The following is a 12,635-nucleotide window of genomic DNA, read 5'->3' as shown; positions in this document are numbered from 1 at the left end:
ACTCCTGGTACACATCTTCAGGGTTCATTTCACTTGCTTTTCAGAGTATTCCTGGGCCCAAGTTGAGCTTCAAGCTCAACAAGAACTGACCCCTAACTCCCCTGTGCTGTGACAATGTCCAATAGACAATAGGTACCTGAGACATAGCCTAAAGCACACATGGGAACCCAAACATCTACATGCACACACGGATACACACACACACATACACACACACACACCACACACACACACACACACACACACACACACAAATGCGCACACACGTGAACACACACATACACATGCACCTTATAGAAGCCACTGGCTTATAGTCTAGGGCACATCTACATGCACACACAAACACACACAAACACACACACACACACACACACACACACATGCTCACCTAATAAAAGCTGCCGGCTTATAGTCTAGGGCACAACTATAGCCTAGAAGGCTTCCTTGAGGCCAACACCAAGCATGTCTACACTGAGCTGGTGAACTCATGTGTACACTCATACACAAAAGGTAAAACAAATGAATCTAAAAAGAACATGACCTTCCCAAAAGTGACAGGCCTAGAATTGAGTCCTGGTTGTCCTCATCAGACTGCATGACCATAAATATATATCTTTACTTCTCTTGTTTGCCCCAGCTGTCAAATGAGAACACTGAGTCCCCTTGTATTGAGCCTTGACATGAGCCAGTCACTTCACATTCTCAGAGGCAGGAAATACCAGCGCAAAAGTCCCAGATCAGGGTGAGGAACAGGGCTCTGCCTAGAGAAAGTCCCTGGTTTTCAGCCTGGACTTTCTCTGAGGTTTGTCGTCTTCACTTCATGGTCTGTTCCCTGAGGTAGCTACTCAGTGCTTCAGGGCTGAGCTTCCTCATGTGCTGGACTGGAACCGTCTCTGCATCGCATGGTGGTATGAGAATTAAACACAGGGCCGCCAAGATGGCTCAGTGCAGAAAGCTGCCTGCCCCCTAGCCTGACGATCCGAGTTCAGTCTCCAGGCCCCCATGATGAAGGAGAGTATCAACTCCCACATACCCAGAAAAAATGTAATTAACTAATTAAAGGAATTAAATGCAGTCGGACTGGAGAGATGGCTTCAGGTTGAGATTGTGTACTGATATTGCAGAAGACCTGAGTTCAGTACCCAGTACTGACAAGCTCACACACTCTTGTAACTCCAGCTGTAGGGATCTGGTGCTTCTGGTCTCCATAGCATCTGCATGCATGTACACATACACACGATCTCACACACACACAAATAAACAAACAGGTAAATCTTTTTTAACAAAGAGTCTGTGATGAGTACTCCGTGGAGGGAGGTGATTTGTGTCCTGTGTTCCCTTCTATCTCAATTCCAGGGCTTATGAGAGCAGGGTGTGACAGAGGCCATCCACTTCACATTTAACTCAAAGCACCTTCCAGATAGCTCTGCGTTTAATTATAGGTGTCAGTGGGTGCTGAGAACTCACCAAGTGTAAAAGGACAGGGACGAACACCACAGTGGGCTTGGAGACCCATGGCTGAAGTCCCAGAAGCCCAGGGGGTGTTAGAAAAAAAGCTAATTAATTCTTTAGGAAGGGTATGGGAAGTGGTGGGATGGAGGGGGTTATAGTAAGCTATTGAGAGGATAGCAACTAATTTGGATCTCAATTAAAAAGTATAATTTTTTCAATGTGTGGGTGTTTTGCACGCATGTGTGTTTGTGTATCATAGGCACGCCTAGTGCCGTGGAGACCAGAAGATAGCAGATTCCCTGGAATCTGATTACAGACATAGTGAGCTACCTTATGGTGCTGGGAATTGAACTCAGGTCTTTTAAAAGAACAGCCAGTACTCTTAACCTCTGAGCCATCTCTCCAGCCCCCTAAAAGTAACATTTTTAACAATGGGGGAATGGCAAGGGCAGAAACAAGCCACAGAAGGTGCGTGGCCTTAGTTTCAGTGTGGTCTGATGCCTAAGATAGGAAACTAGATGTTACCTGACATCAAAGAGCCCAGCACAAACTCGTGGTAGGCCTAATCTCACGCCTGGCCTCTCCCTGAGCCGCCGGCCCCTCTTTGCTGTTTGGGCCTCCTTAGCTCTTGGAGGAATGTGAACACCGTGCACAAGCAGACACAAAAGGGGAGGGGTGTGTACAAGAGTGAGAAACACCCTTGGCAAGTTAGAAGAAAGGCTCAGAAAGAAAACTAGCTGATGATTTAATATGGCTGTGCTGCTGTTGTTGTGGGGTTTTTTCTTTTGTTTGTCTGTTTGTTTGTCTGTTTGTTTGTTTGTTTGTTTTAAGACAGGGTCTTACCAGGTAGCTGTGGTTTCCAACACACAGATCCCCCTTCTGCTACTTCTCAAGCATGGAGACTAGGGTGTATGTCATACACCTGGCTGTTTGTTTTGAGACACAGAGGTTTATTATGTTGCTTTGGTCCCAAACACCTACTCTCAAAGCCAAACAGAAAAGGGAAAAGAAACCAACTCCCCTACTTGACATTCTCTCCCGCTCCCTAGAAGCATTCAAATAAAGGAAAATGATTTTGGGTTTGTGGGTCTTTGATCACTAACCCCTACCTCATTCCATCACACATGTACTTTGTGACGTAGGACAAGCCACCAGTCTTCGCTTCATATAAAACTACGGGTTAAATGAGATTCTCTTTGTGAGCCTGGCTCCAGTCAGTATCCTCCTGTTCTTCCCCACTGGTAGTTAGGAAGGCCAAACTAGCATTTCTCTAAACACTCTAGAAACAGTAGACAACCTCCAGCATTGTGAGCAGGCCGGAGCCAAAGTGTGTACAGCCAAGAACCTACACTCAGCATGGACGCCAGAGCTCAGAGCAGCCCACCTTAAATATATCTCCCATTCTTCATCCTCAAAGCACCCTGTCCTTTCCCTTCATATCTGACCTGACCATGACTCATTCTCTGTAAATCCTCTGGTTTGGTGCCTCTCTGCATCAATAAATCAGACTGCAAGAAGACAGGACACCTGTTTTACTTACTACCGCTTTCAGCCATGCCTGGGACACAGTAGGTCCTCACATCAGAATCCTGGGCTGGGTCCCCCCAGCACCTCCTACCTTACCAAAAAACTATGTGGCTGTCCTCAAAGTAGCTCTAATTCCAATCCGTTCTTTAGCCCCCTGCAGGACCCTTCTCAACCCTGAACCTCAGTTACAACTGTCAAATAAGGATCCCAGAAGGGAGGATTTGTGATGGCCTTTCTAGCTCATGAACCTCTTCTGGCCAAGTCCTAGCATGTTTGACCACTCCACAGATCCCAGCCTCTGTCAACTCTACCAATCTTTGAGGATAGAGGACCCTAGACTGTGAGACACATGCAGCCTCTACACCTGCAACAAGGGAGGGCCTGAGGCTCTATTGTCTCCCATTTGTAACAGCTCATGTCCAAAGTGGGGAACATCCTTTGGATCCTTCTCCAGGGCCCTTGACCAGCCAACTTCTCAGTTTCTCTGCCCCTCAGACATCAGTCCAGTCCCACTCTTGCCTTGTTGCCTCTGCCAGGCTGGAGTTCCAGGAGGGACACATGCACAGTCCCTTGCACATCACTGTACCCGTGGCACAGAACACAGGCAAAGGCAAGAACACCAACTCAAACACCTTTGGCAGTTCCCTGCCAGGAGACACTGTTTCCTGTGCTGGAGGGGGGAGGGGCAGAAGGGCCTGCAGCAAAGAGACCCCGCTTTTTCATTCAGAGGCAGGCTCCAGAAGAGCACCCCAAGCCTCTACCCTCTATCCTCCTTGCATCCCTTTTCTAGGTCCAAGATCAACAACAGAAAGCTGAGGGACCCTCAAAGCCTGCCGACATTTGCTCCCCACTTAACCAGCCTGCTAGGTGGGTTACTCCCTAACCCATGCCCCCCACTGCCTCTCATCTTGGAATCAGGCTCCCTGAGGCCTTATTCTGTTTGGCTTTAAAACAAGGGATATAAGAATTAGTGCTAGTTCAACAGTTCTAAAGAAGACGAAACACTTCCTGTTTTACCTGACCTGTCTCACACGCACCCTAAACAACCTGTGGTTTTGCTCGGCTCGGGGTGTGAAGGGCTGACGAGACGGCGTGCCCCGAGAAACACATATGAGTGTACAAGAACCCTGCTCACACGAGAAAGCAGGACGGGTGTGCAGGGACAGACAGACAGGACAGGTCCTTCAGTAACTTAGAGGAACCCCTTTAAACCCTGGTCTACTGTCTCCCACCTGTAAGACCAGAGTGAAAATAACTTCCATCCCCCACATGGTTTTGAGACCAGAACTTCAGGATTGGTGTCTCGTAACCACTAAATTACCATCTAAATATCAACCATTCTTAGAAACGGAAGTCCAGAGGGAAGCTTCAGAAAAATCCAGTCTCTCCCTTTACAAAATAGTGACTTTGAGAGGACGAGGGTTAGTTAGCACAGCCCTGCTCTGGGCTGAGCGAACATAACTCAGATCCCAGAAACTTCCCCGACGAGGCGAGGCTGGCGTGGCCATTACTCAATACAAATCCCTTTTCCCAGGGGATTACTTCACCTCCCATTCAGGCTCCTAAAAAGAAACTCCTGGGAAACCATGGAGGATCCCAACGGGAGACCAAGAACAAAAGCAACAGGTCAGATGTCCGGCCAGCCTGGAGAGGGGGCTTTGTGGGGGGGTAAAGTGTCAGATACACGAAGATATCCCTTAGAGGTCAGTTAGAGTATAGAGAAAGCAGCCCCCAGCCGTGCACCTCTGCTGCTGTTGTGACGCTATTTCCAGAGACACAAGGTCTGCAGAGTCACCCGTGAGGATGAATAAACCTCAGGCCTGTTTTGCAAGCCTCCCAACGGCCCTGTGACAAGCCCGGCTTTACAACACCAATCAGCCAAGAGAAGAGTGTGTCTGGCCATCTACGCCCTCCACCTTTCACACAATCTCTTACCTGCCCAGCTCCTCTCCGATGTCATAGAAGTCCTCCACCTTCTGCTGTTTGAATGTCTCCATATTTGGACTCCTCATTGAGGCCTGGACCACGCAATCCTGAAATGGAAAGAAACCTAAGCTTAGGGTAGCCACACAAACGAACACAAACCTAAGAGTCTGAGTCTGGAAAGAAAGGAACTGACTGCAAAGCAGCAAACAGTCTAAGTTGCCCACAACCTTGGTTCCTTAAGAATGGGTCTGTCTGAGCTTCTCACTGGCTGATAAGGTATACCAGTGGTTCTCAACCTGTGGGTCCCGACCCCTTTGGGAGTCACATAGACACTTACATTATGATTCATAACAGTAGCAGAATTACAGTTATGAAGGAGAAACACATGAGGAATTGTATTAAAGGCTCATGGCACTAGGAAAGGTTGAGAACCACTGATATATAGTGTCCTGGCTAGTTTTCAACTTGACACAAGCTCAAGTCATATGAAAAGAGGGAACCTCAATTGGGAAAAATGCCTCCATACAACAAGGCATTTTTCTAGTTAGTGATCCACAGCGGAGGGTCCAGCTCATTGTGGGTGGAGTCATCCCTGGCTTGGTGATCCTGGATTCTACAAGAAAGCAGGCTGAGCAAGCCGTGATGAGCAATTCAGTAAGCAGCACTCCTCCATGGCCTCTGCCTCAGCTGCTGTCTTCAGGATCCTGCCCTGTTCTTGTCCTGACTTCCTTCAGTGATGAACAGCAATGTGGACGTGAAAGACAACTAAACCCTTTCCTCTCTAAGTTTCTTTGGTCATGGTGTTTCAACAATAGTAACTGTAAGACATATAGGTTTTATTTCTCTCTTAAATTTTATTTTATTAACATTTAGATGTATGTGTTGGTTTATGGATATGAGCACACCAGTGCAGGTTCCAAGCAGGCCAGGAAAGATTATGAGATGCCCAGGAGCTGGAGTAACAGGCAGTTGTAAACCACCTCCTATGTGTTTTGCAAACTCACCCCGGGTCCTCCAGAAGGGTGAGAACTCCTAATTGCTGAGCCACCTCCCCAAATCTCTTATTTGATTCCTCTTTTAAAAAATTAATTTTTTTTGACACGGAGTCTTGTTATGATCCTCTGCTGGTCTACAATTCATTGGCTGGCCTCAAATTTGCAGTAACTCTCCTGCCTCAGCGTCCCCCGTGCTGACATCACAAGCATGTACCACCACACCTGTCTCCTATTTCTGAAGGAAACAGAAAAAGAACCCTTTCTGCTTTTCCAGATTTGTCTGAAGCAGTTCACAGAGAAACAAAATCATGGGAACCTTAGCTGCTTGTTCTCACTAATTCAGTTTTACTGGGACAAGAGGTGTCTGCAGCCAGGGATCTATGACACCAGAGGTGTTTGCAGCCAGGGATCTATGACCCCAGAGGTGTCTGCAGCCAGGGATCTATGACCCCACAGGTGTCTGCAGATGGGAATCTATGACCTCATAACTGAGTGCAAGGGGAATCAGGGATTCAAGGCCAGCCTAAACAGTGAAATCCTGTCTCAAAAAAAAAAAAAAATCAAGAGCTGGGCTGGAGAGATGGCTCAGTGGTTATGAGCACTTGCTGCTCTTCCGGCGGACCCAGGTTCTATTCCCAGCACCCACACAGTGGGTCACAATCACACGTAACTCCTGTTCCAGGGGATCTGATGCCCTCTTCTGGCCTCAGCTAGCAGCATGCACCTGTGATATGCAGACACGCATGCCAGCAAAACACCTCTACACATAAAATAATATTTTTAAAGCCAAAATATGGTGATGCAGCTCAGAGGTAGAACATTTGGAACATGTAAGGCCCAGTTTTGCTTGGGTAAATCATTTCAGTTACCAGACACTTAGCTTTCCCATCTGTAAAATGGGGCCAGTGCTGTAAAAACCTATTTCAAATCATGAAATTGTTTCGTGAATGATTAGGCGCTGTGGAAAGACAAGGGATTATCATGACCTCAGCTTCCTTGGGAGCTGTGCCACCCGACAGCGAGTCTGAACGGATTGGTAAATGTTCACTCAACCTCATAGGGAACATGGGTGGGAATGTTGTGACAAAGTAAAACAGCACCAGGAGTCAGGAGCCTCAGGTGCTGGTTCCAGCGCTACCCACATCTAGCGCTGTTACCTCATCACTTGGCAAAGGAACCCTGTTTCTTCATCTATGGAACACGGCTATCTCTGCCTGCACTGGGCAACTCAGCAAAAGACACTGGGCCATTTATGCCACAGAGAACCCTCACCGTGGGCATTGTAACTTCCCCTGTGATCTCTTTCCCAAAGGAGCTCACCTGAGAACAGCACCCTGCGGGCAGGGCCCCATTACAGACTTAGGACCAGTTGTTTATGGACGTGTCACTCAAGGATCCTTAGCAAAGACCTATTTGGGGTAGCATGGGCAGCCTTTCTTCTGCCTGCCAACTGCACTCAGTCTGTGACCCTGAAAGACTCTCCTCTCTAGGTTTAGAGGGACCATCACATAGAACAGGTCTCACCAACATCAAGAGATTGGGGCTGTTGCAGATGTTAATGGATGTATATGTGTCTCCTTCTCACAAACTAGTGTCCCATTACCAAAATACTCCCTCCTTCAATCCTTCTGCCAAAGCACAAAGATCCTTGAGACCCTTAGACAGAGCCGGCCTAGCTCCCAGATCTCTTTCAGGGTCACCTGTGCTGTGGATACCCATGACCCTTCATGTATCCTCCTTCTTCTTCATGTCCACTGTATATTCAAGGAAAGCCTGAGTGTGCAGATACCAAAATGAGCCTAGACACAGGACTGGGTTGATTCGGATTATCCCTGTAACCCACAGCAGGCTGGTGCCCTTTCTCATCCACATCTATAAACAGAGACGCCCTATAATCCCTAACATCTACTTCATACACCAGTATGAGGGGATCCACTGGGTGGAGGGTGGGGAGAGATGTAAGCTACCATACAAGTAAGGAGGACGGTGGTTTTACTGTCATAGCCCAGGACACTGTGTCTCTGCTTCTTGTGGCCATGGAGACATACATGCTCCCCCTCAGGAAAAGGTTTTAGCATCCCCTTCGCAAGGTTGACTCAACCAGGATCAGAAGCTGAACCTGTCTTCATTCTCAATATCCCCCACGGGGCTGGAGAGATGGCTCAGTGGTTAGGAGCACTGACTGCTCTTCCAGAGGTCCTGAGTTCAATTCCCAGCAACCACATGGTGGTTCACAACCGTCTGTAATGGAGATCCGATGCCCTCTTCTGGTGTGTCTGAAAACAGCTACAGTGTACTTATATAAATTAAATAAATCTTCAATGTCCCCCGCAAGCCTCCTGAAACCAACACTCATTCCAAGCAAACCATTCATCAGCTCCCAGGGGAGGGCACCAATCGCCACTGATAGACAAAAGCAGAAAAACCCTCAAAATTGTGTTGGCAGGGACATGAAGCATGGTCCCACAAGAGCTATGAGCTTCCCTTTGGTGAGAGACCAGCTCCATTTGCCAGTCAGAGCTAAGCTGGATTCAAAGAAGCTCCCGTTTCCCCCAGAAACATGGCTTGGGTGGTGTGGAGGGCGAGAGAACTCAGCCACAGATCAACGCCCTATTCCACATAGCATACATCACAGCTACAGAGGGCCTTTCCTGCTGCCTGGTTCACCCTGCCGGGTCTCACCTCTGGGAAGGCTCTTTCCATGAGGAGCCCACTGGACAGCTGCTCCATGCCCTTAGGGTCTAGGAGCCCAAGTGCCTCCTTCTCTGTGAGGCTCCCTGACCCTGTGCGTCCCTCTTCAAATCCTAGAAAGATCCTCTTAACAGGATTAGGTTATAAATTTTTCATCCTGGCTCATAATTTGTGCCTGTCTCAAAAAGTAAAGGCAAAGACACTGCAGAGGTGGCTCAGCGGTTAAGAGCACCAACTGCTCTTGCAGAGGTCCTGGGTTCAATTCCCAGCACCCACATGGTGGCTCACAACCATCTGAAGTTGTGATTTCAGGGGAACTGGAGCCCTCTTCTGGGCACACATGTGGTACACAGACATACATGCAGGCAAAACACTCATACACAGAAAATGAAAATAAATTTTGAAAAAAAAAGAGAATACAGGCTTGAATTGAAATCCCAGTTCTGTTACTTATAATCACATTGCCCTTGGCTGAGCACAAGCTTCTAACAAACATCCATGGAGAACGGCCCCATTTATCACCATGCTGTGGGTGAGTGTGTAAAGCAACCAGGACACCCACACATTACCAGGGGGTACACACTTCGAGAATCACTCCGAATACCATGGAACCATCTCTGTGAACGCACTGTGAGAAACACGTGCAGCTGTGTTCCAGAATGGTCCATGCAGCATCAACTAAAGTAGTAGCAACAACTAAAAATTGAAACCCACCAAACGCCCATCAGCAGGAGAAGGGAGTCACTGTATAAAAGTGTAAAGCACGAAGCATGAAGAACAAAAGAAACCAGGTTCCACAAAAGGATCCTATGCTGTGCGAGTCCATCTGGAGAAGACTTATCCACAGGGCTGAGGAGACTTCCCAGTTATCAGGGTCTATAGAAAGGCCTGGCTTCTGTCCCCAGTGCCAAATACAATTTTTTCAGGCCAGTGTGAGCTATGAGGTAAAACCCTGTCTCCAAGAAGAAAAAGAAATGAAAAAATAAAATGTTGGGCATACAGCCCAGTGTGTAGAGGGCTTGCCTAGCAGACACCGGACCATAGCTTCAGTCCTCAGCACTCCCTAACCAGGCACGCACCAACCATCTCAACACTCCAGAGATGGAGGCAGGGAAAACAGAAGTTCGAGGTCATCCTCTGCTACCTAATGAGTGCAAGGCCAGCCTTGGATATATGAGATCCTGGGGTGAGTGTCACGGAGTAAACCAATACCTACTTTATTTTTTTTTTAAACTATTTTTGTAGAGTTAGTCCTCTGTATGTGTGTGGTTGTTTTGCCCGCATGGATGTCTACGCACCACATGTCTTCAGTGCCCAAAGAGGCCAGAAGAGGGCATCAGATCCTCTGAACTGAAGTTACAGACGATTGTGAACCACCGTGTGGGTGCTGGACATTGAACCCAGGTCCTCTGGAAGAGCAGCCAGTGCTCTTAACTACTGGGCCATCTCTCCAACGCCCTAACAAATATCTATTTTATAAGTAAGATGGCGTATCGGAAATGCTTTTGGAGGCCCATGAAGGCAAAGGGTGTAGCATTCTCACCTCTGTCCCCTAGGTAATAGCTAATACAAGCAGGTATTATACAGTAACCATCTTAAGACGGTGGGTGGCTTGCAGCTAGTACCCCGGCCTTTGTTTTCATGGCCACAGCTCAGATTCTCCATTATCAAATCAAACACATGTGGTCGCTCACCACCCTTCCATCACGCCTCCACAAGATCAATTTTCATTTTAAAAATGATAAATTCTCAACTCTAAGGTAGAATTCTAAGCCCCAACTTTGAAAGCCTGAAAACAGCACCCCAGAGGCAAGGCGCATGACTACACCTTTTAACCAGAGGTTCAGGCTACCAGCTCCAGACCTTCCAAAGATGACACCCATCTGGACGTCCACATTTCTCCCAAGGAGGCCCTGGGAATCCTACCCATAGCCTTAATACCAAGCAACACTCTAGGAGGTAGCAACTCCCTGGGACCCCACAGAAAGGGGCCTCACAGACACCTTTCCAGTTTAATCTCTTCCTCGGAAGTCAGCAGGCGGAGGAGGTGAGCCAGAGTACTCCCACGGTATCCTTGCTGGGGACTGGGGTTTGAGGCAAAAACTTAACTTGAAACAAAAAGTCTGAACCCACTGGCATCCAGTCTAAGTCACTCATTTGACAAAAGGAGAAATTTGAGGTCCAGAGAGGGATAAGGACTTCTCAACCATGGCAGAGTTAGGCCATCAAACTTCCCAGGGCTTCTCTTGCTTTCCACCCAACTCCTCCAAGAGTGGCTCAAGACTGGAGAGTCAGTGGCTTCTAGAAAGACAACTCCAAGGAGAAGGTGCTCAGGTCTGGAACATCCCCTCACACTCCCTGAGTTTCCTCTCCTGGTCAGTGCTCATTTTGCAGTGCTAACCCTCTGAGCTTCTCACCCACCTCACCCAATTCCAGTATGAGAAGCCAGGCTATGGCAGGGGTAGGCAGTGGTTTGGAGCACACACGTCCATATGCACATGCGCACACATGCACAGACACACACACAAACACAAGCACACCCCTATATAGAATCCTCAGACACAGGCTCTGGGGAAGCTGCCAGCAGAAGGGAGGGGACTCTAGCATCACAGAACCCCTTTGGGCGATGCCTGATAAGGAAGCTGGGGCTCAAAGAAGGTCAACCACCTCCCTAAGCTGACATGAGAAAAACTTCGTCTTTTGATAAAAGGTTCGGTTTCTTTGAGCAGCGGGATTGTTTGCCCTCACATCTAACAGAATGGAAGGCTCTAGAAAAGTGGTCAGGGTTGGCTGGTTTTTATTCCCACTAGCAGGTAGTTTGTTGTCCCGGGGCAGTAAATACTCACTCATTCCTGACACGTACTCAAGCCTCCGAAGACAGCTACTGGGCTATCAATACCATCACTTTAGATGCCCAAAACTTAAAAAGCGGACGGGTGGGGATAAAACAGGGTTTTGAACTCAACTCTGAAACAGTCAATGTACCAGCCCCTTTTAGTCAACAAAATTCCCCTAGGATGCCAAGACACTTAGTTGGGAACTAATATTCCCAAAAAAGAGCTGCCGCTAGCTGCCTTCAGATTCTAGATGATAGGGAACCTGGGAGTGTCCCTCTACCTGCCTACAGCTGTTAGGCCACACTGGAGGTTCATTTCGCAGGAAGCAACCTCCAGGGCTGACACCGGGAGGAGGAGGAGGAGGTGCGAGCCCACAGAGGTTGGGCTTGTCTCTCTCCTACCGAGGACTAGTCCCCCTTTTGAGGGGGCCAAACTTGATGCATGGTTGTTTTCATTCTCCTGCCCAGATGTCAGGCCTCTGTCCGTCTCCCCACCTCGTCTCTGGGACCAGAGTGCCAAGCTTAGGAGGCACCCCGAGGTAGCAGCGTGCAGACTGGCCTCCGGGTGCCGCCACAGCGCACAAACCACAGAAGGGCCATATCCTAGACAGGCAATGCCCGGCTACCCCAGCCCCTGCTGCCGTCGAGTCCCACAGCCCGGGCGCTACTCACGGCGAGAGGCTGCGCTGCATGTGCGGAGGGCAGGACGTGCGCCGGGGCGCGGCGGGGTGCGCGGCGATCCTCTCAGCTCTGCTCCCTGAGCCCGGCGTCCGCCCGCAGAGCCACCGAGGAACCCAGGGGGCGGAGCGGCCAGCCCCGTCCCAGGCGCCGGCTGGAGGCGCGCCCGGACACTCGGCCCGGAGCTCGGGGCGCCCCCTGCTGGAACCCCCGCGGGACCGCCCCGAGGTGAGGGCCTGGATGCTCAGGCGACCAACAGGTTCCCTCGTCCTATCCCGCCCTGTCTCTCACATGCTGTGCCACCTGATGCGAATCAACCTGAGTAAGCTAATGATCGACGCACTTCACAGCCCAGCACAACTGCCGGAAAACAGTATTTCTCTGCCCTTCGCCCCCACCCACGTACACCCTGAGGGAGTCCCACTACTCCAACTCCGGACTCCCTGACTGCACAGATCCTCTAGGGACCTCGCCTCCTTTGTCTCACACAAGGGTAGGAAGCCGTCATGTCCCCCACTCATCCCAGACCC

General features: G+C 49.2%; 1 protein-coding gene across 8 annotated transcripts in view; it reads right to left on the bottom strand.

The window, feature by feature from the left end:
* Positions 1-12,242, bottom strand: part of Dapk2 (death-associated protein kinase 2) — a 119,007-nt gene extending 106,765 nt beyond the window's left edge. For 7 of the 8 annotated variants that reach the window (XM_087561148.1, XM_087561147.1, XM_087561145.1 and 4 more), the window contains exons 1-2: positions 12,100-12,223; positions 4,915-5,012 (exon numbers count right to left, since the gene is read on the bottom strand). Coding sequence is in view for 4 of the 8 variants with exons in the window: in XM_087561145.1 (XP_087417271.1) it covers positions 4,915-4,991 (77 nt within the window). In the remaining 4 variants the exon portion in view is untranslated. 8 annotated transcript variants of the gene reach the window in all.
* Between the last annotated feature and the right edge of the window lie 393 nt (positions 12,243-12,635).

Source organism: Rattus norvegicus, chromosome 8, assembly GCF_021556685.1.
Source record: "Rattus norvegicus strain SHRSP/BbbUtx chromosome 8, alternate assembly SHRSP_T2T, whole genome shotgun sequence".
NCBI classification, from domain to species: domain Eukaryota; kingdom Metazoa; phylum Chordata; class Mammalia; order Rodentia; family Muridae; genus Rattus; species Rattus norvegicus.
Note: the sequence above shows the minus strand (reverse complement) of the source record. Positions and strands in the feature narration are given on the sequence as shown.